Raw genomic sequence first — 23,360 nt, forward strand, 5'->3', positions numbered from 1 at the left:
CTGGGTGTAGGCAAAATAAGTGTAGTATCTAATGCTGGAATTGGGCAGGATTTTTCTGTGAATCTTAAAATATCTGCTTTGTAAAACTGGGTTAAGTTATTTTAGAAACTATGAAGAGTCACTTGGTAATTGGGTGTTTGGGTTTATTTGTTATAATTGAGCGCTTATTAAAGTCCAGTGTGTTTTCACCCCGTGGATCAGAAGCTTTTATAGGCCAAGTGATAAGATACATCCTCTTACCCTTCGCCTGCTGATTATGACTCACAGATGATGGATGACCTCCTGAACTTTGAAATTCCTGTTTGCTTGTGGAGAACGAAAATTCTCATGTCTTGATCTGGCCTACTCCAAAATTCTGGAACCATTTTATACAATTAAACCTTACACTCTATCACGTTGTCGGGGGGGAGAAACGATAACATGGAAGTGCTCTCTGCCAGACGTGGATGGAATTTGGTCTGTCCTGGCTTATCTCTCTCCACCAGGATTCCTCCCCGTTTTCTAGGCGCAGCTTCTGCACGTCGTTAAAATCACATCAGGGCTTCATCGGGATGTAAGTTCCTGCAGAAACAGCCCTGTGTCTGGTCACAGAGAATGTAATGACGTTCCCAGAGCCTTCGCAGGTCAGTCTGGTGTCTCCCTGTGTCCAGCGCGGACGGGGGTGATGCGGTGTGTCGATTCCCGGTGCCCTGGCGCGGTGCCCCCTCGTGTGGCCCGATTCAGAGAACGTAGGGTGACAGGGGCGGTTTGGTTGTCGGGTTTGCCTTTTGATTTTATCCTTATCCTTTTGGAGAAGAGAAAAATGATCATTTATTTCTTTGGGGTCACACCATATTGCAAACAGAAAGCTCTGTTTCATAAATATTTAAGGAAGCACAAATGTCTGGAATTTTCATAGTCACTCTAAATCTTCCTCCAGCCCAGCCCGCCCCAAGCTGGTTTGATCCTCCTTAGTTCTGCACACTTGCTAGTTGCTTTTTTCATATGATCCAACAACAAGGATGCTTTAAAATTTATGAAAGTTTAATGAATGGCCAGTGAGAAGAGAAAAACCTCTTTCATAACAAGATTAATACCTTGGCTCAAGGGACATAACATTTTAGTAAAGTCAAAATTTGTATAGTTATCCTAGCTGTGCTTTCAACCCCTGGCTTCCTTATAAAAATGTCTAAATAAAATACTGGTAGCCATCTCTGGCCATTATTTCCATCTGTGTTATGTGGCCTGACCCGGAACCCACTCCAGGTTGTGATGTCTGGGCCAGGGTCTCCCGGCTTCTGTCACGTTAGCTTGTGCAACTGTTGTAGATGATGTGCTGATGCTAGCTGTCTCCACGGCCTAGATATTTCTGGGAAAAAATACAGGGGGAAATATCCCTGCAAATAGTGTTTTGTATTGTTTTAAATATACTCATATATATAATTGGTACCTTTTCCCCTTTTAATTACTACCCTTTAATGTAGTGGTCTTGATGTACTCCTTTTTTTCTTTTCTTTGGCTGCAGAGACCTATTGGGGTAGAGGCTATGGAGGAAATACTCTGAGTGGTTTCTGATTTTAGATAGGAGGTGTCTCATTTCTTAGTCTGATTTATAATGTGATAGAAAGCTGCTGGCCAGCTGACACTAATCTTAATTTATGATCTATTTAACCTTCTTATTTCCCAGCAACAACTCACATCCCCCGCCCCAGACTTGGATCTTTGTACCAACCTGTTTCAGAGGCAAACATGCAGCGTCATGGTTCTGAATCCCAGAGGTCGTGGGAGCGGTTTTCATTGAGAATGTTAGTGCACGTCTGCGGCCTTCCCCAGCCTGCAGGCAGTCAGGGGGTGATAAAGGCCCTGCAGATGCCTCTCACCCTCTCTGGTTCCGTCTCCCCGTTTCTCAACTGCCAGGTCTTCGGGGTCAGGATGCACCCTGCATGTACACAGTTGTCAGTGGAATAGGGGGTCTTTTTTGACTTTCTATTTTGAATAATTTCATCCTTGTTTCTGTACACCATCCATCTAGTTTTGCCTAGTGTTAATATCTTACACGGTCCTTGTACATAACCTTGTTCAGTTACCACAACCAGGGAATTAATGTACAAGGTATTAGCATACTAATCAGCATTAATTGGTGTTGTGTAATACTATAAGCCTTGTTGGAATTCCAGCAGTTTCCCCACTCGTGTCCGTTTTCTGTTGTGCCATCCAGTTCAGGGCCCCACGTGGCATCCTTGTCTCTCTCACGTCTAGTTTGTGGCAGTCCCTCTTGCCTTGCTTTTTGTCACCTGGACACTTTTGAAGAGTACCGGTTAGTTATATAGTAGAATGTCTCTCATTTGGGTTTGTGATGTTGTCTCACGATTAGATTGAGGTTCACGCTTCTGGTAAGAAAAGCACAGAGGTGAGGGCCCTCTCAAGGCATCGCAGCATGGTGCCCACACGTCAGTTACTGGTGATGCTAACTGAGCTTGGTCACTTGGCTAAGGTGGAATCGATTGTTTCTCCGACTGTAAAGTTACTGTTTTCTCCTTTGTAATTAATAAACATCTTGAGACATCTTGCTTCTCCTCAGGCTTCAACTACCAGTTTTAGCATTCACTGATGTACCTTGTCTACAGCAATTACGACTGTGTTGTTTGCCTGATGGTGTGTATCTCCTTCATTGTTTTCTTCTTTCACTGCTTGGAATTCTTCTGAATGGACGAGCTGTCCCTTCTTTCCCGCTTACTTGTTTATTCAGCGAATTGTTGATGCTGGTATGGACTCGTGGATGTGTATTTTGTACTGTGGGTTGTCGTCCAGTCCTGTCATTGCTTATTTTGTTCGGCAGCTTCAGCTTTGGCTCTTGGGACCCCCCGAGGTTGGCTCCTGTCTTTCCGACATGTCCAGCCTTTGTGTAGCTCTTTCTTACTTCCTGGCCCCACAGTGTAACCCAAGCTTGTCTGTATTTTCCCTGCCCCAGTCCTGGATTTACTCATTTCTCCAGGGAGCCCACATTCCTTTTCCTGGAATATGATATTTAGAGACCACGATCTGGGCACTGGTGTGCGTAATTGCTGCTGAGGTGCTGATGCTTCTAGCCCCTCCCAGTGGGCAGAGCCAGGGCATCTGTGCAGGTACGCTGACCGCACACGCACATCATGACGCACCTGCATTTATTTCTGCATCTGTCATCTGTGTGCATATTAAAAACTGTGAGTTTGTCCTGGTACCTCCAGTTTGAATCCAACACAGCAGGTTTCAGTCTAGCCACCACCTGTCTCCGGCAGTGAGAGACCTGGCTCTTGTGATGGGCACATACTTACATATGGGTTCTTTTAAACAAACTCTGGTGAACCCGTGCCATTGTATCGGCTGTTACTAGTGCAGGTGCCGCCTGGTAGGCGAAATCCTGTTTGTGAAGGAGAGTGTTTCCTGTGCTTGCTTGGTCAAAAGGTAGTCTGCAGAATTCTTTTAACTGCTCGTGTCAGCGTGGTTAGGAATTCAGTCTTGACATCTGGACTTGAGTAGACAGAAAATGGAATCATTTTGTTTTCAAAATAGATGGCATGCTTTCAAGTAAATGGACCAGCTAATTAGCTTATTTTCAAATATTCAAATGTACGTTGAGAAGAAAGAAAACAATGAAGGTCCTCTAATATTATTTTCTGTGAAGAATAATTGTTACCTTTCATAGGATTCTCTATTAATTTAGGTTATTTTTCTCTTTTGTTAACTTATTTTCTTTTAATTCCCATTTTTGAGAAATTGGTACATTTTATCTGTAAGCAACTCATGATTCTTACTTTTCTTTGTCAAAGAGAAATATTGAAAATTCATTAGATAAACATGAAACCCTCTTAAAGTTCTGGTTGTACATTACCGTGTCAGGAGTCACACAGTATTCATACTTCGAGGTGTGGACAGTCAAGGGTTTTATTAAAATACTGTATATCTTTACGAATACTGTGTGAGGTAGGATCTTACACCTGACTCATATTTCATGAATTTTTTTTTTTTTTTTTTTTTTTTTACTAGAATTGAGTTTGCTGGTGGGAAAGGACCATAAAGCTTAGCTGATAGAAATCAAACTTACCATTGTGCGTTTTCATCAGATGAAGATTGAAAATTGTTGGGCATCTTTAGGAGATGCCTGGATCTTCTAGGAAGGCGGAAGCGTGTCAGTGCCCCTGCGTGGTTCTCCACGCTCCTTCTCTGCCGTCCCGTCAAGTTCGTGTGTGATCTCCTGGAGACGCCTGTACACCCGGAGTGGAGGCTCCTGCACTGGAGACTCACCCAGACCCGCAGGGGATGTTCGGTGGTATTTGTTACTGCAGAGTAGCCAAGCCTTTCCTGACTAACACAGTGTGGGATGGGTGTGTGGGTCTGGGAGGTAGTTGCCAGTCTGCAGAAGTCTAGGCTTTGACGTGTGTTGGATTTGACCTTGAATACCAGCTGCTACTTAACGTGCTGTGCCCTTGGGCTAGTTACTTACCCTCTCAATCTGTTTTCTCATCTGCAAGTAATTTGCTCTACCTTAGGTTTGCTGGGAGGAGTAAATGAGATAATATATGTAAAGCACCTGGCCCAGTGCCAGGCATATGCAGCTAATAAATTTCATTCCTACCCAGCTAGACCTTTGATAGTCCGTTGGCATGGGGTCACCCATGTAAACGTGCAGAAGTGTTCTTTTTCTGGGGTATTTGCTTTAATAAAAAGGAAATAAATGATCACATGGTTATTTTATTTTGCCCTGTAAAAACGAGTTAAAACAAGGTATGGTTAATGTTTGCCAGAGGTGTGGTGGGATGTGGTAGCCGTCTTTCCCTAAAGAAAGCTGCGGCCCAGTCCTAAGGCTGTTTTTCCCCTGTGTGAAGATGTGTGACTGGGGACCGGGCCACCTGCCTTCCTAAATGTCCTGAGCTCCCTGTCACCTGTAACTGACTTAGGGAAAACCAATGTGGGGACTCAAGGATTTGACTCTCCCTTGATTCTTGTCTTTAAAATCAACTTACATTCTTTTTTTCAAGCAATAAACTTTCAGAGAAAATGAGGCCTAGAGAACAGAGGTAGCGACAGTAATACACTGACTAGGGAAGCAGTATGACCCACACAGGCAGCCGTACCCAAACGGAACATAAAAATGCATGCAGTCCAGAAACGCACTTTTTCTTTTCATGACTCGACTCCATGTTTCGTTTGTATTTAAAACTGAGTTGACGAATATGCATACAGATGTTCAGAGTTATGGTAACGTCATATTTGTTTATGTGCATGGACTGTATCTCTCAGTTTAAAAGGGAGAGCAGTTAATGGTTTTGCCCATACTGCTTGGAATTTTTTTTTTCTTTTTTTTTTTTTAAATTATCCTCTAGCTTCTATTCTTCAGGTGTGTAGCTGTTTTAGTGTTATGAAGGATGATGGATGATGCCGGAAAGTTTCTTTGGAAGCACTTCTGATACTGTGCGATGCACTTGGAGGTCAGCTACACTTGACTGATGCATGATTTATCCCGTGTCCCTGCCACTTCCCGAGATAAAGCTGCTGTTTTATCAAAAATGCCAGCAACTGTGATTTAGAATTTATAAACCTCCATTTTCAAATAATTGTTCTGATTACTCTCTGCCTTGGCAATAAAATGATAAAGGTAATTGCACACCAATGTGAGATAGCACCAAAATACAATAAAATTAACCTGAATTAGCTTGACTTGTCGATGGAGAAGTATTTTTGAAATGTAGCATTGCAGTCAGGGAGGGTGATATTATAGCTGGAAGGTGAGTTATTGCCTTAATGTAATACTCGAAATTTTAAAAAGAGACTGTTTCTGTTGAGGGCGATTGAGCTTTTGAAATTCAGTTGAAGTGAATCTTATAATTGGCAACAATAATGCACTTTGAAGGTAATATCTTTTATTGTGTTATGCCTAGTTGCATTACTCTTATTTAGCGGTTTCTGGCTTCAGCTTTTCTAATACTCGGGTAGAAGCAGGCTTGGAATTCTGTCAGATCCAGGGGGCTCAAATGTTTTATTCTCTTTTTAGCATTGCCGCTTGTCTGAAAGTTACGGGCTTATATAAAGTATTTGACGAAATCAGTTAGCCATCAGAGGTTAAGTATTACTGTTAATTTTTTAATAAGTTTAAATAAGGTTCCTTATAAGTGTGTTTTGCTCCCCGTCTCTGCGTGTGTGTTGGGAATTTCCCACTGTAGCCTAGCGGTTTTCAGCGGCGCCTGACCCGGTGTGCCATCCCCACCTCCCGCCCCTTTCGATACACATAGTTCATAACTTTCCCTTCACAGTCCCGAAGTGAAATTCGTGGGTCACACCTGTCTACATATGCTACTTAGGAAAAACGTAAAGTAAGATGTCAACAACAGGGCAGTAATTTATAAGAAAGTTTTAGGTACTCAGAACAGAAAAGCTCAGGCAGGGCTACACTAGAAGCGTGACGACATCGGCCCCCTCACAGGTGCCCTCCTGGTGGGGGGGTCTGCACCATCACACCCCACCAGGGGCAGTGGGGACCCACATTTCCAGAAGGGGGGAGTGTCCCCGTGGGCAGTGATTGCCCCCTGTGGCCCTCCACCACCATTCAGACCTCTTTTGTCCAGTCTACGCTCGTGTGAGGGGTGGGTTTTCATTTTTTTTTCTGACTTGGTAATTTGTATGACATCCAGCAAAGACCACGGAAGATGCTTTGGGAAAAGGCTGATTCAGGAAGTATCATAGACCTAAGCTAGCAGTGCTGCTGATTCTGGGAGGATAACTCTGGTCTGCTGTTTTCCTAAAGAGAATGCAGAATTGGGAGCAGATATGCCTAGGGAAAATACAACTAGTGGAATTTGCCCAAAAGTACAACCGGTGGGAATTTTTCCAGAAAAAATAAGAGGAATTAGGAAAATGTAAGTGAAGTAAGGGGGATTCCTGGTAGATAACGCATCTCTTGCTTTCCCTCTTCTATTTTCTAGTCCATTGATAGGCTGTATACTGTTATCTTAGCCTACTGGGCTCCCTTGGTTTAGATGAAAATGAAAACGATATCATACAAAAGGGGCTTTGTGACTGGCCTAGCACGCATTTCTATGTCAGAATGTAGGCCTGTCAAGTATCAAGTATCAAGCAATGTGTTGTTGTTGTTTTTTACTTTTTTTTTTTTTTGCGGTACGTGGGCCTCTCACTGTTGTGGCCTCTCCCGTTGCGGAGCACAGGCTCCGGACGCGCAGGCTCAGCGGCCATGGCTCACGGGCCCAGCCGCTCCGCGGCATGTGGGATCTTCCCGGACCGGGGCACGAACCCGTGTCCCCTGCATCGGCAGGCAGACTCTCAACCACTGCGCCACCAGGGAAGCCCCAAGCAATGTGTTTTAGTGTTATGTAATAAATATCATATAAAATAAAAAAGGAGTATTTTGATTTCTTTAACAACCTCAGGCTGAAGTTTTGGTGCTATAAAATTATCATGGAGCTCAGTTACACGATGGTTCTTGGTCTTAATGTGGGCATATTTAAGCTGATTGTTTGTTCATTTATTTATTGAGGTATAATTGACATACAACATTGTATTCGTTTCAGGTGTACAACATAATGGCTCGGTACTGGTATATATTGCACAGTGATCACCACAGTTAAGTCTAGTTAACGCCTGTCACCGTGGTCTTTTATTTCTTTAAAGATGGCTGAGTTGCTTGCTATCTGTGGCTGGTGGATCCATTCTCTCAGCTGCTGCTGTCTGGGTTTTGCTTGCTCTTGCTTGTGGTGTTGCGTTTCCCTGCGTGCCTGGTTCTTCGATTGTACTGGACGTTACGTTGGAAAAATTTCTCCATGATTTGCTCTTAAGAGTGACGTGGAGCCTGAGGTGCTTCCCAGGGGCAGCGCTGACTACACCAGGGGCCTGGGATCACTCATGTGGCCGGGACCTGAGCTCTGCCTCACCTCGCCGTGGGCTTGGGCTCGGAATTCCTAGCTGTGGGCGGTGTCCCTTCATTAGACCAGTGGTTCTAACTGGGGGCGATTTTGCACCCCCCAGCCCGGGACATTTGCCACTGGAGACGTGTCTGGTTGTCACAGCCGAGGAGGTGCTGCTGCATCCAGTGGGTGAGGACAGGGCTGCAGGTAGACGTCCCACTGCACGTGGGCCACCCCACCGCAGGTCTGTCCCCAGTGTCAGTAGTGCCACGCCGGCACCATTCACGGAGCCTCTGAATAACGTTTTTTGTTCTTTTGGCCTGAGGTCTTTTTTTTGTTTAAATTGACACACAGTTGATTTACAATATTATATTAATTTCAGGTGTACAGCATAGCGATTCAGTTCTTTTACAGACTATACTCCATTGCAAGTCGTTACTGGATAAGGGCTGTGAACAGCTTGTTTAAAGCCCGGCTGGTTCCCGTCTGCCCCTGGTTCTTCCTCACTGCCTACCCTGTTGTCATCAGTGGCTTCCTGTGCCCTCGTGCAGGATTCTTGTGGGGCTACCTCGGTCTCCTTCCTTTCCTGATCCCCCCTCCCCCGCCCAGCAGCGTGTCCCAGCATGGTGGGTGGGTTTTCTGGGAATCCCCTACCCCTCCGTGAGGGCGGGTGAATCTCGGAGCACCCGGGTGGCACCGAGTCTCCCCCTCACTGCTTCCTGGACATCCAGCCCCAGTTGTCACGCTGCTCCAAGGGCCTCGGCCAGCCCCGACCTTCCCTCACTCATCTGCTGGACTCGCCATCTCTGTAGCTCTGTGCTCCGTGCTTTCTTTTCCCTGTGTCTTTGCACACCCTTTCGCTTCCACTCACAAATACCTTCTTAATCGACCCCTTCCGAACTCCTACCCGTCCTTCAAAGCTCTCCTCCTGTAAAGATTCTCTTGGTCCTTGAACTTGTTGTGTTAGTTTGTGCTGCACAGCAGAGTGAATCAGGTGTACGTACACATGTATCCACTCTTTTTTAGATTCTCTTCCAGCCTCACGTGCTGTGTCTTCCCCTGGTTGTGTTTGCTGGTGTTTTGATTGTGTTAGTTACCTGGCAGATGGAGAAACCTTTAAGGCCCCGGAAGTAAATACGGATCTGCTTTCAGTACATTTTATCTGTTAAGTTTCAGCAGCCGGGAAGCAGCCTCAAGCTTGTCTTTTTCTTCCACCACAGGTTTTAGGGTTTGAATCAGAGGTAAGACGTTTACTAAACGGCCGGGTTCTAGGTGGTATGTTACATCCTTTGTAGGGTGGTGACACCTCCTGTGCAGTTTTTGTTTTGGGGGAGTCTGCTGTTTCCTCTCTCACCGGCTTGGCTTTCTGTCCCAGGAGAGGCCCTCTGCTTCTCGGGGGCCGTGGGGAGCCCGGTAGCACTGAGCCTGTGTCTCTTCCCGGCGCCTGGTCACAGCCGTTTCCTCCGGACTGATCACCTCAGGGGTGGGGTTAGACCTTGTAGGCGAAAACCCTCTTCCAGGTGACTCACCCCCGTGCAGTGGAGACCATCGATTTCAGGTGAGGAGGTGGGGGAAGCGTCTGCATGGCCTTTAGAGGGTCTGGAGGGGACGGTCAAGCTGAGAGGTTCCCGGAGGGAGGGGGTGGGGGAGAGGTGTTGTGAGGTCTGGAAAGGTAGAAGGGAGGTGAGAGGATGCCAGGTGATCTCTGCGTAAATCATGGTGCTTACCGGGAGGTGAGCAGTACAGGTCTTATGCTCTAGAAGGAGAAGGTCCAATGGGTGCCGACCTCTCACTTGGAAAACCAGATTAAATAGACGTCTCTGGCCAGACGGCTCATCTGATTGAAGAAAGCAAAGGTAACATTTTCTGCCACAAGGAGTGTGTGTGGATATTTCTAGTTACGTATTTCAAGGAACTAATCAGTACAGTGAAATTCTGTGACATCAGGTTGTTGGTCCGGTTATTTCAGGAGAGTCGCTCGGGCAGGCTTTGGTTCGCAGAGGGAGGTGTGCGATTCCCACGTGAAGCCAGAACTCCTGTCCGCCACTCGGCTTTACGAGGGTTCTGTTTGCTTTTTCCTTTTGGGTTGAAGCTTTTGCCTTTCCTGTATGAGATGTTTATCATCGCTCCCCCAGAGTGTCTGGAATAGATATTGCCTTAAGCTGTGGGATGAAGTTTATTCTCACGATGGTTTAATTTTTCGTGTGTCCGCATAGTGTGTATGCTCTTGTTCATGGGATACACATGGCAGATCCTGCCCCGTGAGACCAACATGCAAAATCGCATCTTCCATGCACATCGTGTACCAGGCACTGCGCACACCTAGGACTCCCATCCTCATTTTTGTTGCCTCTTTCGCTTTTTGTTTTCCTGGCACATTTATATTTCTTTGTACTCTTGTGTTATTATTTCTGTACAAAAAGTTGTGTTTCACCAAGTAGAGAAAATTTTTAACAGTAATAGCAGTTAATTATTTTAGTTCTGGGCTTCCCTGGTGGTGCAGTGGTTGAGAGTCCGCCTGCTGATGCAGGGGACATGGGTTCCCGGTCCGGGAAGATCCCACATGCCGCGGAGCGGCTGGGCCCATGAGCCATGGCCACTGAGCCTGTGCGTCCGGAGCCTGTGCTCCGCAACGGGAGAGGCCACAGCAGTGAGGGGCCCGCGTACTGCAAAAAAATAAAAAATAAAAATAAATAGAAAAATATTTTAGTTCCAAGTTGTTTAAAATTGACAGAATTACTAAATCTTCAGCTCAGTTCCACTGTAGAATGATTTAGAGACACTGTAATTGCTGTTACTTTTTCTAGTTGATCCAGAGGTGACTGTAGACATGTAACTCTGCTCTGAAAGACAGTCTGTTTCTCTAATTCTTATCTGTTTGGCTTTTCCTCAGTTATGTATGATTCTGGGATGTAAAGTCTGCTTGGTTCATTGATATCTATACGTGTATACTTAAAATTTTTTTATATAGAAAAAGAGCTTTTTCTGTCTACCAGCTTTTGATAAAAGTGTGACACTAAAAAGTGATTGCAGAGCAGCAGTTGAGAGGAAGAGGAGCAGAGGGTCTGTGCACCCCAGACTGGGTGCCGTTCCCGGGGGGGAGTGTGTGTGGACAGCACCCTTGGGTGCAGGGCTGGAAGGGAGCTAGAGCCCGTGCAGGCCCCCCGGTGCACGCAGAGGGCTCCCCCACACGCACGCCCCGGTGTGGCCGGGAGGCAGCCCAGGCAGCTGCCCTCAGTGGTTCTGCCCAGGGAGACCCCTTTTCCATCTCCTTGGAAGACCACAGGTGACCAAACCAGGGCTGCCAAGTGGGGTCAGCCCAGAAGAGGAAGTCCGGGTGTCATGTGCCACGGAAGTGATTCCTTGGTGAATATTTTTTGGATATTTCGTAGACACTAAAATATAATACAGTTGTCAAAAATGTGGCCTCGTGGGAAACTACACATCTTAGGGAAAACGCTAAAACTGAAGTGTGAGGATGGGTGATACATTGGAAGAGGTGGTACAAATTCTGTGTCATTCTCCGCGGTGCCCGTCTCAGTAGCGTGAGTTGGTGGGTGCTGGCTCCCGGGGCAGGGGCACCTCCCCGGTGCCTCTCGCATCCGGAACCCTCTGCCGGGCACAGGGTGGCTGTGGAAACTGGGGGGTGTGGGGTGCTGGAGCCTACTGCATCTCTGTGGGGCAGCCAGGGCAGCCCTGAGGGCGCTGCAGGACGCTGGTGCTGGTGGCCACGTGAGGGCCTGGAGGTGCCCTGTGGAGAATCATCTGAGCTGCTGAAAATATGGCGGGTGCCATGTATGTTGGGGAGGACACTGGAGTTGATGTGTGAGAATGGGTGAAATAGTGGGTATATTGGAAACATGGCCAACAGATCTCAAGCTCTGTCATGAATCATAGACTTGCTGGTTATTTCAGTTAGTTTAGTCATTTTATTGATCTGTATCTCATATGAGCCAGGGAATAATTTGAGGAGGTTTACAGACATATACATAATTTTAAAAATGAAAAACATGTAAGATATAGATGAAGGCATTAGGCACAGGAAATAAGGGCAGGGAAATAAATAAAGCTGGTATTCCGAACAAGTGGTACAGCTTTTCTATAAAATAGCTCAAAACGGGCCGGATTTTAAGCAGTGAGCTTCTTAGTGGCCAGAGCAATGACGGGATCCAAATTAATTGCTGGTAAGCATCACTTAGGTTCTGACTTGACTATTCTAAGAAAACACGTGCACCTGGCTGTTTTTGAAAGCGAGATGGAGACCTTCTCCAGAGATATTTGGGGCTCAGTGTGAACAAAGAGCAGCAGACGTGGTTAGCGGGAGGCTCGGTGCCCCCAGAGATGGGACTAGACACCGTTTGCACGGTTCTAGAGCTGCCTGCAGCATTGGCACCACGCGGGAACTGGTTCAAGCAGCACCCGGGCCTGCCCCCTCCTGCCGGGTCAGCGTCCGCATCCCCCAGGCCCTGCGAATGGCTGCCCCAGAATGATCGGGTTCGTGGGGTGAATTCCTCCCCAGGGCTGCCTCTCTTTGTGGCATTTGGGTTTGGCTGTTGTCAGGTCAGGGATTTAAAGTGGGCTCTGACCTGGGCGTGTGGCTGGTGAGAGAGGGCAGCAAATTTGATTTACTTGAGTGTCTGCTCTGCAGAGACAGAGTGCCAGGGCCTCGGGGGTGGCAGGAAGGAACAAGGCCTCCATTCTGCCTGACAGACCTCCAGAATGAGGGCAGCCAGGTGTCGGCAGCCACCCCCAAACTCCATTCACTGGAGCTGTCATTTGCTCAGTTGTCACAGTTTCACAGGTTTATGGGTTGCCTGTAGCGATGCTTATTAATGTTTTCTTTGTATCAACTTAGTTCTAGTGTAAACACCTGCGTCCGCCTTGTCCTAAGGAATTCCAGTGAAGACAAGTGTTTGATACATATTCATTTTATTTTTTCTGTTACATGTTAATTGAATCCATAATTCATAAACTCGTATCTAAACGAATCTCACGCAGTTCAGCACTCTAGTCAGACAGCCCCATCCGTTACCTGTTCCATGGGGCTCGGGAAAAGTCCCTTTCATGGCTTTAGCCTTGTGTTTTTCATCAGAGAAATGCATGCGCCTAATTCACAGGGCTCTTGTAAAGATGAGAGAAGCAGCATACGGAGAGCCTGGCACACAGGGAATGCAGGAGTGGCCAGGAAACGACTCGTCCTGTTATTAGATTGAGTTGTGGGTCAGTGACGCGAAAAGAAAAGAAGTTGAATTATAGTCTGTGCACTTCTCAGTGTCCTACATGGAAGAAGTATGTTTGATAACTTTTATAACAAGCATTGGCGAGAATGTGGAGGAATCGGAACCCTGTGCATTCATTGTTGGTGGGATTGTACTGGGGCAGCCGCTGTGGAAAACAGTATGGCGGCTCCTCACCAAGTTAAACATAGAATTACCATGTGATCCAGCAGTTCCACTCCTAGGCATAGACCCAAAAGAACTGAAAGCAAGGACTCGAACTGTTATTTGTACACCGGTGTTCATAGCAGCATCATTCAGCATAGTCACACATTGGAAACGACCCAGATGTCCATCGAGGAATGAACAGATAAACCTCAGGATATGGTCCATCTATGCAATGGAATGTTACGCAGCCCTAAAAAGGAAGGAAGGTCATGGCACAGGGTGCAGCATGGCTGAATGTTTTAGACGTTACGCTCAGTGAAACAAGCCAGATACAAGGGGACAAGTACTGTGTGATTGCGCCTGTGTGAGACGCCTACCGTAGCCAAGTTCACAGAGGTGAAAGTGTGGTGGTTTCCAGGGGCTGGGGGAGAGGAGAGGGGACGTGGTGTTGAGCGGGTGCAGAGTTTCTGCTGCAAGTGATAAGAAGGTTTCGCGTCCGTAGTGGTGATGGTCACACAGATACTGTGAATGTGTTTGATGGCGCTGAATTGTACACTTACACACATAAAATGCTAAATATGTGTACTTTACCACAATAAAGAGAAGTACATTTGATAACTTTTAAACAGAAGGAACATTTGGGATACTGTGTCTATCACACCTGGTCACAGGCTCAGCGTGCCACCCAGGTCTCCTGGACACCATCTCCAGGACAGCTTGGACACCATCCCTGGGCAGGAGGGAGGGCAGGCACCACCCAGAGCACTGCTGTCCCTGTGGGTGAGGGAGGTGGGTCTTCAGGTGGGCTCTTCGTCAGACCTTCGGGGACCACAAAAGCAATTCCAGAAACTCTCCCAGCCTTGGTGTTCCGTATAGGAAAAAAAATGAGAAATAAAATGACCTTGTAAAGGATGTCATAAAACAAGGGAAGGTGACAATCAGTGTTTCCACCAGGATGCTTGTCATCACCCCAGCGAATAAGTTTGTGTGTCGTCTTCTTCTGGACGGGGAACTTCCCAGCTCCACCGGCTCTTACCTTGTGTCCTCTTTGCAGTCAGTGTGTTCCAAATCTTGTGAATAGTCTTCTAGAAAGGGAGAAAATGGCAGTATCTTTAAAAAGTCTTCATTAAATGTTAGTTTGCGTGCTAATAGATAAGGTACTTAGCATTTAAAGGAGTCGTTAATTATCAGAGCGTTTTTTATTCTGTTACAGCCTGGATTTTTCTTCTAATTCAAGTTACCCTTGAAATTAACGTGGCAGATCGATAAGCTTTTCATCTGTGAATACTATCTGAAGAATTCAATCTGTTGTAATTTAGATAAAATGTATCAGCTAAGTTCTGTAGCACGAAGTTTTACATTTCTGCTAGTTTTTGAAATATACTGTAGAGATTTTCCTCATGGTAGTGGGAACATATGAGAGAGAGAGATGATTACATCAATCAATTATTTGAACAAAGATTGGGTATAGCTTACATATGATTTTGTAATAATCCCTATTTCCAAGGAAAAATATTTGCACAATACTTAGTCACTGTGTCATTTGTAGATAAATTGGTTATGGGGGCTTCCCTGGTGGCGCAGTGGTTGAGAGCCCGCCTGCCGATGCAGGGGACACGGGTTCGTGCCCCGGTCCGGGAAGATCCCACATGCCGCGGAGCGGCTGGGCCCGTGAGCCGTGGCCGCTGAGCCTGCGCGTCCGGAGCCTGTGCTCCGCAACGGGAGAGGCCACAACAGTGAGAGGCCCAAATTGGTTATGAGTTGGTCTTTGTTTTTATTGAAACATAGATTCCGTGTGTAAATGTGGATTTTATGTGTATCTTCTCCATGTGTATGACAAGTGTCTGAAATCAGTCAACTTGAGCACAAATGATTTTTCTATATTAAACATTGAATTTCATTTGAACCTAGTTTGATCCCACGCCTTCATCCTCTTTTGCCTACAGTGAGCAGAGCCCAGTAGCCAGAGACAGCCTCGTCTTGCCCCTGTCCTGTGCGGCCCGGAATTTCCTGAGCCGGGTCAGTTACTGGGGTGCCATCTGACCCTAACCTGTCCCCAGCCCACTGACACTGCCCGGCCCAGGGACAGACGGGGTTGGATCTTTGCTGGGAGATGGGGAGGGGGGATAACTCAGGGCCAGAGGGATAAAGGGGGTTCAGAGACTTGGCTGTGCTATGGCCCGTCATCCTTTCTGGGAAGATACGTGTGCAGGGTGAACGCGAAGCCCACACTGCTGCCTCAGCCACGCGTTGGAGCCCAGGATGGAGGGGTCATGGGGGTCCCGATGTCCCCCGTGGGCGCTGAGAGCTCACAGTACAGCCAGGAGATGGTTCCACGTGGGTGAGATGTGTATTGCAGAGGGGAAAGGATGGGAGCTTGAATGCCTGCTGGTGACCGCACTGCTGTTGTTGGCCCCGGAGCGGAGGCTGAGGAGGCGTCTCCAAGAGGACCACATATGCCTCTTTGGATGAGCCGCGCAGGCGGCCTGCGGCGCGGGTGGGAGCGCACTCTTGTTACCGTACAGCTCTGTGTGAACGCGAGTCCTTAAGCTGGCTGGTAAAAGGGAAGTTGGTGCTTTAGTAACAGGTACAGCTCCCCAGACAGGGCTTCATTTGTGGGTGAGAGAGCAGGACGGACTGTGTGTGCAGGTTCTGGATCTGGCTCGGCGACGTGTACCCTCCAGCCTGGCCAGCATTTAAGCCAAAAGTTCGAGACCTTGACATCTTGAATCATTGTGTGAGCAGTTCGACATCAAAGGGTGAAAAGTTCAGTGTGAGAGTGGGTGAAAGCGGGTGTATCCTGCAGGACCTTTCTCTGTGAAGCAGAGTCGCCTGTGCTGACCGGAGGGGCCGCTAAACGACAGATACGTTTGTCTTCCAAATAGAAGCTTGAACGTCCCACTACCGAGAAATCCGTCGTAAGTGAGCAGAGCAAAGCAGGTGTTCCTTGATGGGTCTGTCTTCTTGCCTTTCCTTTTCTTTTCATTCATGAGTGACGGTAGTCAGGGACAGACTCTATTCCTGTGGCCCCGGCCGTGCTCCTGGATTGTAATGAGGGTGAAGCAGTGACTTCCTTGGCACTTACTCACTTTCGTCCCTTTTGGAAACTCAACCAGATTTTCACTCTTATTTTGATGGGTCCCTAAAATGATATACACCCCTAGCAAAGACGGAAGTAGGCCATCCGCGACAATGGGGACCTTTGAGGATTTACAAAGCATCAAGTATAGACAGCAGCTATTGGAGCGTATGGGGGTTGGAACCTTTGACAGTTGAACCCCGAGTGGGGTTAGCAGCAGGACTGCAGCTGGTGCTCGTTCGCTGGTCGCCTTTCTGGTATGACCCCCACACCTCCTCCCACTTAAGGTTCACGAGGGGAGAGGCTCGCTCCCGCACCACCCTTGTGCCTGCTTCGCCTTAACGGGCAGTGCCGCCCCGGGACGCTTCCCTGTCTCTGCCTCTCCTGGCTCCTGGGCCACGGAGGCCTCCTGAGCGTGTCTTTGGGTGTCCTTGGCGCCGCTTTGGTAGGTGTGTGTGGGCTCCTTCCGTTATTTCTCTGTTGCGGGCGGGCGTTGTTAGGTACGTGGGACCCTGCAAAGCCAGACGCCCAGCCTCAGAAAGGGTTCTCAGGCTCTTGTCGTGACCTTGCCCAGCTGTCGGTCCAGCGGCCGCCCGCCGCCCAGTGACACTGCTGCCTTGCCTTGTGACGACCCCCGGCTGCTCCCACACCTTTCTCCACCTCGTTGTATCTTTTGGCTGCTAAGTGCCTGGTCACCACGTCGCTCTTCAGTTCACATGAGAGAGACGGGGACGGCAGGCGCCGGCACGAGCACACGGACGGAGGTGGTCTGGCCGCCCCGCAGGCTGGCAGCCTGGGGTTGACTTCCCAAGGGGCCGTGAGTAGCGCTGCCTGACCCTCGGGTAGCCCCGACTGTCTCGTCAGTCCGCACGGTGTCCCCATCACAGAGGAGGAGACGGGGCCGGAGAGGTTGCCGGCTCTGCTTTGCTCTCTGCAGGCCCAGCTCTGTCCCCGGTCCCCTGGGGAAGGCGTGTTCCCCAATCTAACTGAAGCGCCGCAGCCGGGGACTGACGCTGAGTGGGATCTCCCTTCAGGTTTCCCACAAAGGTTTTCTGCAGCTTCCTAACAGGATGCATTGTTTCTGTCACCTGCAGTGAGGATGGGACCCTGTTAGGAGGATGCTGTAGCAGGTGGAGCGCGACTCTCGCACGTTTCCACCTTTCCCGCCTGCCTTATGACTTCAGCCCCGAGCACCCCATTGGAGGGGGGCCACTCCACCTCTGTGGTTGCAGCAGGTTTCCTGTGCCAAGTCATCAGGCTGGAGACCACCGCGGCCACGTGGCGTGACCTGGGGCAGCCCCTGGGCGCCACCCCTGGGCGTGGCTTACGCACCAGAGACACTGGTGTCAGTGCCCTGGCTCCATACTTTGTTTATAACACTAGAAAACAAAGAAAACCCCCTACTCTGGGAAATCTACCATCTTCCTTTTGAAAGCGTTCCACTCTGTTTACTTCTTAACGGATGAAATATGTAAAGATATCTTCTAAATTTTAAAGTACCAAACACACATGGAAAAAAGGCCAAGCGTGTATCATGTCAGCTTGCGTGCTTTGCTGAGGATCATGGCTTGGCGCGTGGTCTGTTCTGCAGGGAGATCCTGCCCGGTTCTTTTTATCCTGTTACTGAGTGTCCGATGTTCCACCTGAGGCCGTGCTGACTGACAGGTCACTATGATGTCATCTTTCTGTAAGCCCTGGACTGCTATAAATTGTGTTTTAAATGTTGTAATTAAGATTTTGAGACGACTAAACTGTCTTTGAGGGGAAGAACCTGTCCCCTTCTCCAGAGAGATAATTAATTCTTAGAGTATATGGGGTTTTGAAGAATTTACTGTAAGATAAAAGACTGGTATTTTACTCTTGCATTTATTAGTATTTAATCAAATGGAAAGTGCACTTTTGGTCTGGAAATCTTGGCTTCAGCCACAGGATTAGACTGAATTATTGTTTGAAGAGTAAAAGGTATAGAATTATATGTTCAAGTTATCAAGCCACTGATAGGTTTTGGGCATAATGTAGCTAATTCAGAACATAAAATTTCTTGCCTTGGGTTAATGGTTCAGAAGCGGCGCACATGTCAGTGGCTGCTTGGCCTTGTGGTGGGGATGGCGTCTGTCCCTCCAGGAGCCTTGTGCCGTCAAGGCTGGCTCGTTCCCGGCCGCCGGAGCGTATCTGGAACACAAGGCTCTTCCATTTTGGGATACAAGTCATCAATCACACCGTGCTTCTCACCTAAGAATCGTTTACCGCAGAAACAGCGTGCAGCTGACTCTTTATTAGGGATAAAGGGGACCTAATCCTGTGGTCCTTAGTGGTGGCCGGGCTTAGCACTCCTGCAGACTAGTGGCTGGTCTTTCTAAGCCAGTACGTAAGAAATTCCAGAAGACTTTGGTAACCACATCTTGCTTGAGGTTGCGGTGTCAAAGACAAGCGGGTGAGCACGTGGGAATCAGCGTGGTCTTGTGATTTGTTCGTTAGCAGGTGGGAGAGAAGGATCCAGCACCACCAAACCTGGGACAGGCTGATAATCACTTACGTGCATTGAGGTTAGGAGGTGGCAAACTTTTCCTAAAACGGACTGGATGGTAAATAGTTCTGGCTTTGCAGGCTGTGTGGTCTCGTCACAACTACAGCTGACCCTTGAACAACATCGGGGTTAGGGGCCCCAAGCCCCCTTCCCCCTGCACCCAGTTGAAAATCTGGGTATAACTTACGGTCAGCCCTCCGTATTTGTGGTTCTGTGTCTGCGGATTCAACCAACCGAGGGTCGTGTAGTCCTATAGCATTTACTGTTGGAAAATAATCCGTGCATAAGTGGACTCTGATGGTTCAAACCTGTGTTTTTCAAGGGTCAGCTCTACTCACGAGAACTGCCGTCGACATTACAGGATGAGCCTGGCTACATTTTAGTGAAACTGTATTTATAGACTCTGAAATTTGAATTTCGTATCACATGTACGAAATTCGTATCACATTTCGTAACACATGTCATGAAGTGTTTTTCTTTGGACTTCTTCCAACCGTTTAAAAGTGCCCTGCATCCCATCAACCCCTGATCATTGTCAGGTGCTCAGGTACCCAAGCTCTTCACCCACAGGTGTCCCTACTCTTCACTCTCAGCGCTTCTTGCCCTTGAGCACCTTGCTGAATTTGCAGAATACACCCAGGGAACTACTGAAGAGGCTGCGAGGGGAGGAACGGGTTGCATCTGGGCCAGTGGATCCTGGCAGCCCCCTTGCTTCAGGCAGGGACGTTTCTTTGGGTCTCCCCGAAAGCCACGGTTGATTCGCATTCCAGGTGTGGGGATGCCTTCCTGGCCATTCGCCGGAGCCCTCTCTGAGGATTTCAGTGGGGCCTGTTATGGAATCTGGATCTAACTGTATTCACTGTGTGTATGAATCAGTGCAAACAGGGAGTGGGGTATTGAACCTGGAGACAGCATTATAGTGAGTCCCCCGGTAAGCTAATTATGTCACCGACACAGAAAGCACACGTCTTTAACGTAGCGTTCCATGCGTCCACAGGTGGAAATCTTTATTAACCGGGACTTCTTTCTCGTGGCTTGACTGCAGACACGCCTGTGCTACTTTGATCCTCCAGGGCTCTTCTGGGGTGCGGAGGATTCTGAATCACATCTTGCTGTCAGAGAGAGAAGTGTGAGAGCTTTTCACTTCGCCAGCGACCCTGCGCGTCCCGGAAGTGTGCTCTCCTCCAGCTCTGCGGCGACCGCGGCCAGGGGCCCGTCCCCTCCCGTCCTGCTCCGCAGCGGGCGTCTCGTGGCTTTGGCTGCCCTGCCAAATTGAAGAAGGCGTTTCTCTCAAATCTTCCCACCTGTTCTCCACGTTACTGATTCTCTAAGAAAGCTAAACTGTGCCCAGCTGTAGAGGTGGATAAAGGGTGAGGTGGTTTTCTGCCGTGACGTACTGACGCTGACGCTTCCCGAGACGCGGCAGTTTCAAGACCTGTCGCTGCGTTGTGAGCACCAGCCTGCCGCCGTCTCCCGCGCCGCGGCCGGCCGTCAGCGAGCAGCTCCGGACTGAGTCGGTGCCTCGAGTGCGGGAACGCTCGCAGGCTGTGAGGCGGTGCTGTGGGCAGGGTGGGCTCGGCACCCGCCCCATCTGATCGCCAGACAGGTATTTCGGTCAGTGATGGTCACACGGGCAGTTTTAACAGGGGGAGTTAAAAGTGAGGGGAAGCGTGGCATGTTTCATCGTTTTTTCTTCACGGTAGATCATTCTCGGTCCTCACTGAAGTTCAGGATGCCAGGGGTGACACGGGGACGCTCTGAGATTGGGGGAGGCGGGGGCTCGGGTGTCAGCCTGCTGGCCGGGCCCTGCGGTGGCGGATGCGGACCCTGCGCCGCGGGGCCGGGCTCTGTGCGGGGGGCGCGAGGCGCCCACGGGACTCTGGGTTCCCCGCGCCGTGGACTCGGCCGCTCTCCGCGTGCTGTCTGGAACCCCGAGGGGCGTCTAAGCGTAAATGAGCCGGGGCGCGCCCTCGGGATTCAACCAGCAGGCCCAGGCCCGGCGGCTTGGCGCGCGGGGAGCTGCGCTGGGGCTTTCAGCCGCAGGTTCGGGGGCGTGTGCGCCTCCTGGGGCGGCCGCGGCCCGGTGTCGGCACACGCTGCCCTGGAGGCCGGTTCCGTGGGGCCTCACACCCCCGGGGGCTCTCTTCCTCCCCCAGACCGCCCCGCTGGGGGCGCCGCTCACACCTCAGGTGCCCGCAGGGGGTCGGGGGCGCCTGGGGCCATGGGAACGGGACCCGGGCGCGGGAGGCCGCACAGGGTCAGCTGCGGCCGAGACTCCGGCGGTGCCGGAGCTCCGAGGCCTCAGGCCGCCTCCCTTCCCTCTTTGCGGGGACCCGGCGGCGCCGGCGGGGGTGCGAGCTGGCCAGACTCCGTAGGACCGCGTTGGGCCCAGAGGACCGGACAGCAGGCTGGGCCGGGACGAGGTGACCTGTGATGCGCGCGCTCCTCCGGAGGCAGGCGTGGCTGCAGCCCCAGCTGGCGCTTCATGTACCCCCCCGCGCCCCCCCCCCCCCCCCCCCCCGCCTCCCGTACTGGCTGGTCGCTGTGCTCAGAGGCCCCGGCGGTTTGATGTAGGAGGGGCTGTTCTGCCGAATTAAGGTTTCTTGGCTGCTTTTCCAAATCCTGCTGCGATGGCTGAGGATGCAGAGTTCTCATCCTGCTTCTGATTGTGGGCTCCTTGTTGGAGGTCTGGGCTGCATTCATTTCTGTAACCTGCTTCCTGTCATCGTTGGTGCATCGGTCTTCTGGCTGGTGACACATTTGCTGTTAAAGAAGAGTTCTTCCGTCACAGAGTACTCAGACGTTCCCTGTGCATTTCCGGAAGAGGAGTAGGCGGTGTAAGCTGCGCAAACAGCGGGGCTTCTCCCGTCTTTCACCAAAGTTCCCCTCCACCAAAGGGCGGGGGGCAGAGCGGGCAGTGACTGGTGCTTCCGGGGCCTGGGAGCCCGGCAAGTGGGAAACCTATTAACAAACTTGTGCTTTTCCTGTTTCATGCTCATTTTGGTGTAAAACTTTTCTTCCTTGAAATTAATTAGCCGGGGCGGTGTACAGCGTTTCACCTGTGGTTTCAGGTGCGTGGGCTCCACCGTGCACCCCGAGGACGCACACTCAGGTCGGAGCTTGCTTTGACGCCGGTGTCTCGTTTCACGGAGAGTCTTTGTAGATTTGACTCTGGTCTGCAGCGCCGTGGTTAGTAGGGGAGCTTTTTTCTTCTTTTGAAGAAATAAGTGATAGTTACTAAGAAACTTCTAAGAGAAGACCTTTATGGGTCTTTCTGTAGAGTGTTGTGGCATGTTCTGGTGTCATGCACCAGTTTTTGGCAAGATCCAGAGATATTTTATCTGTAAGCTGTTGGAATGGATATGGGAGCTCTAGTTACCACCTTGGTGTTGTACCTGGAAATATTTTTCAGAAATGCTTGAAGTTCCAAGAGATTTCTGGAGCATTTTGTTAAACTGTACACATGTAAGTTTGATGCACTTGTCTCTGTGTGGGATCTGTTTCTTTTACCCACACAGACATATACGGGTTTGTGTTCTGGCTGCTGCCTAATTCCTGTGTAGTTGCACAGATTCAAAACAGCCTTTGAGCTTCAGAATAGAAAAGCAGTTAAACCCTCCTGCATGGCTCATACCTTAGTTTGATAACATGAACAAAAATGAAAAGTTTGGAAAGGAAAACTGAGTTTTAAGTATAGTTTTTAAATGGAGACAGTGCCTGTTTTTAGCTAGAAATGGTTGTTTTAAAGACCGGTGAAAGAATTTCCTTAGATGTCCCTCTAACATGGAAGCTCTGATGGGCAGGCATTTTCACGGCTGTTTTATAATGTGCTGCTCGGAGCGCGTTGTTTAGGTGACTGGTGAACGCTGAGCGCTTCAACAAGATGCACGTGCGGTGGCCGTTCTCCACCTTGGCCCTGACTCCCCTGCCCTTGTTGTGATGGGTATTCTTCAGGACCAGAGCGTCGTTAATCAGGAAGGTGCTCACAGATGCCATGTCCTGCAAGTCTGTGTGTAAGCTCAGAATGGGCAGAGCACAGTATTTATGGGATCCCTGTAGAAGCAGTTTTTAACTTGGAAGCCTAGTTGTGACACTGTTACGCAGAATTTCTTCTCCCTTTGTGTGTGCGTGTAGCTGGGTTCACCAAAATTTAGCAGCAAACGAGAATCATTTCCCTTCCATGTCAGGGCCGTAACAGAAGGCTTTGGAATGGTTCTTTTTTTAATTAGTAAACTTTATTTTTTAGAGCAGTTTTAGGTTCACAGCAAAGTTAGAACAGCAGTTTTAGGTTCACAGCAGAGTTACACAGAGTTCCCATATATCTCCTGCCCGCCCCCCACGTGTGCCCCTCCCCACTGCCAACATCCCCTACCAGAAGGAGGTAAACCTTTGTTCGTTGTTTACATCAGGGTTCACTCTTGATGGTGTACTGTCCGTGGGTTTTGACAAATGTATAATGTCGTGCCTCCACCACCGCCATATCCTACAGAATAGTT

General features: G+C 49.2%; 1 protein-coding gene across 2 annotated transcripts in view; it reads left to right on the forward strand.

The window, feature by feature from the left end:
* Positions 1–519: 519 nt before the first annotated feature.
* The window catches only part of MGMT (O-6-methylguanine-DNA methyltransferase), a 311,657-nt gene continuing 288,816 nt past the window's right edge, over positions 520–23,360 (forward strand). For both annotated transcript variants that reach the window (XM_060126556.1, XM_060126555.1), the window contains exon 1: positions 520–623. In XM_060126556.1, coding sequence (XP_059982539.1) covers positions 600–623 — 24 coding nt within the window. In that variant the 5' untranslated portion in view covers positions 520–599. The remainder of the gene's footprint in view (positions 624–23,360) is intronic.

The sequence above is a fragment of the Lagenorhynchus albirostris genome, chromosome 16 (assembly GCF_949774975.1).
Source record: "Lagenorhynchus albirostris chromosome 16, mLagAlb1.1, whole genome shotgun sequence".
NCBI classification, from domain to species: domain Eukaryota; kingdom Metazoa; phylum Chordata; class Mammalia; order Artiodactyla; family Delphinidae; genus Lagenorhynchus; species Lagenorhynchus albirostris.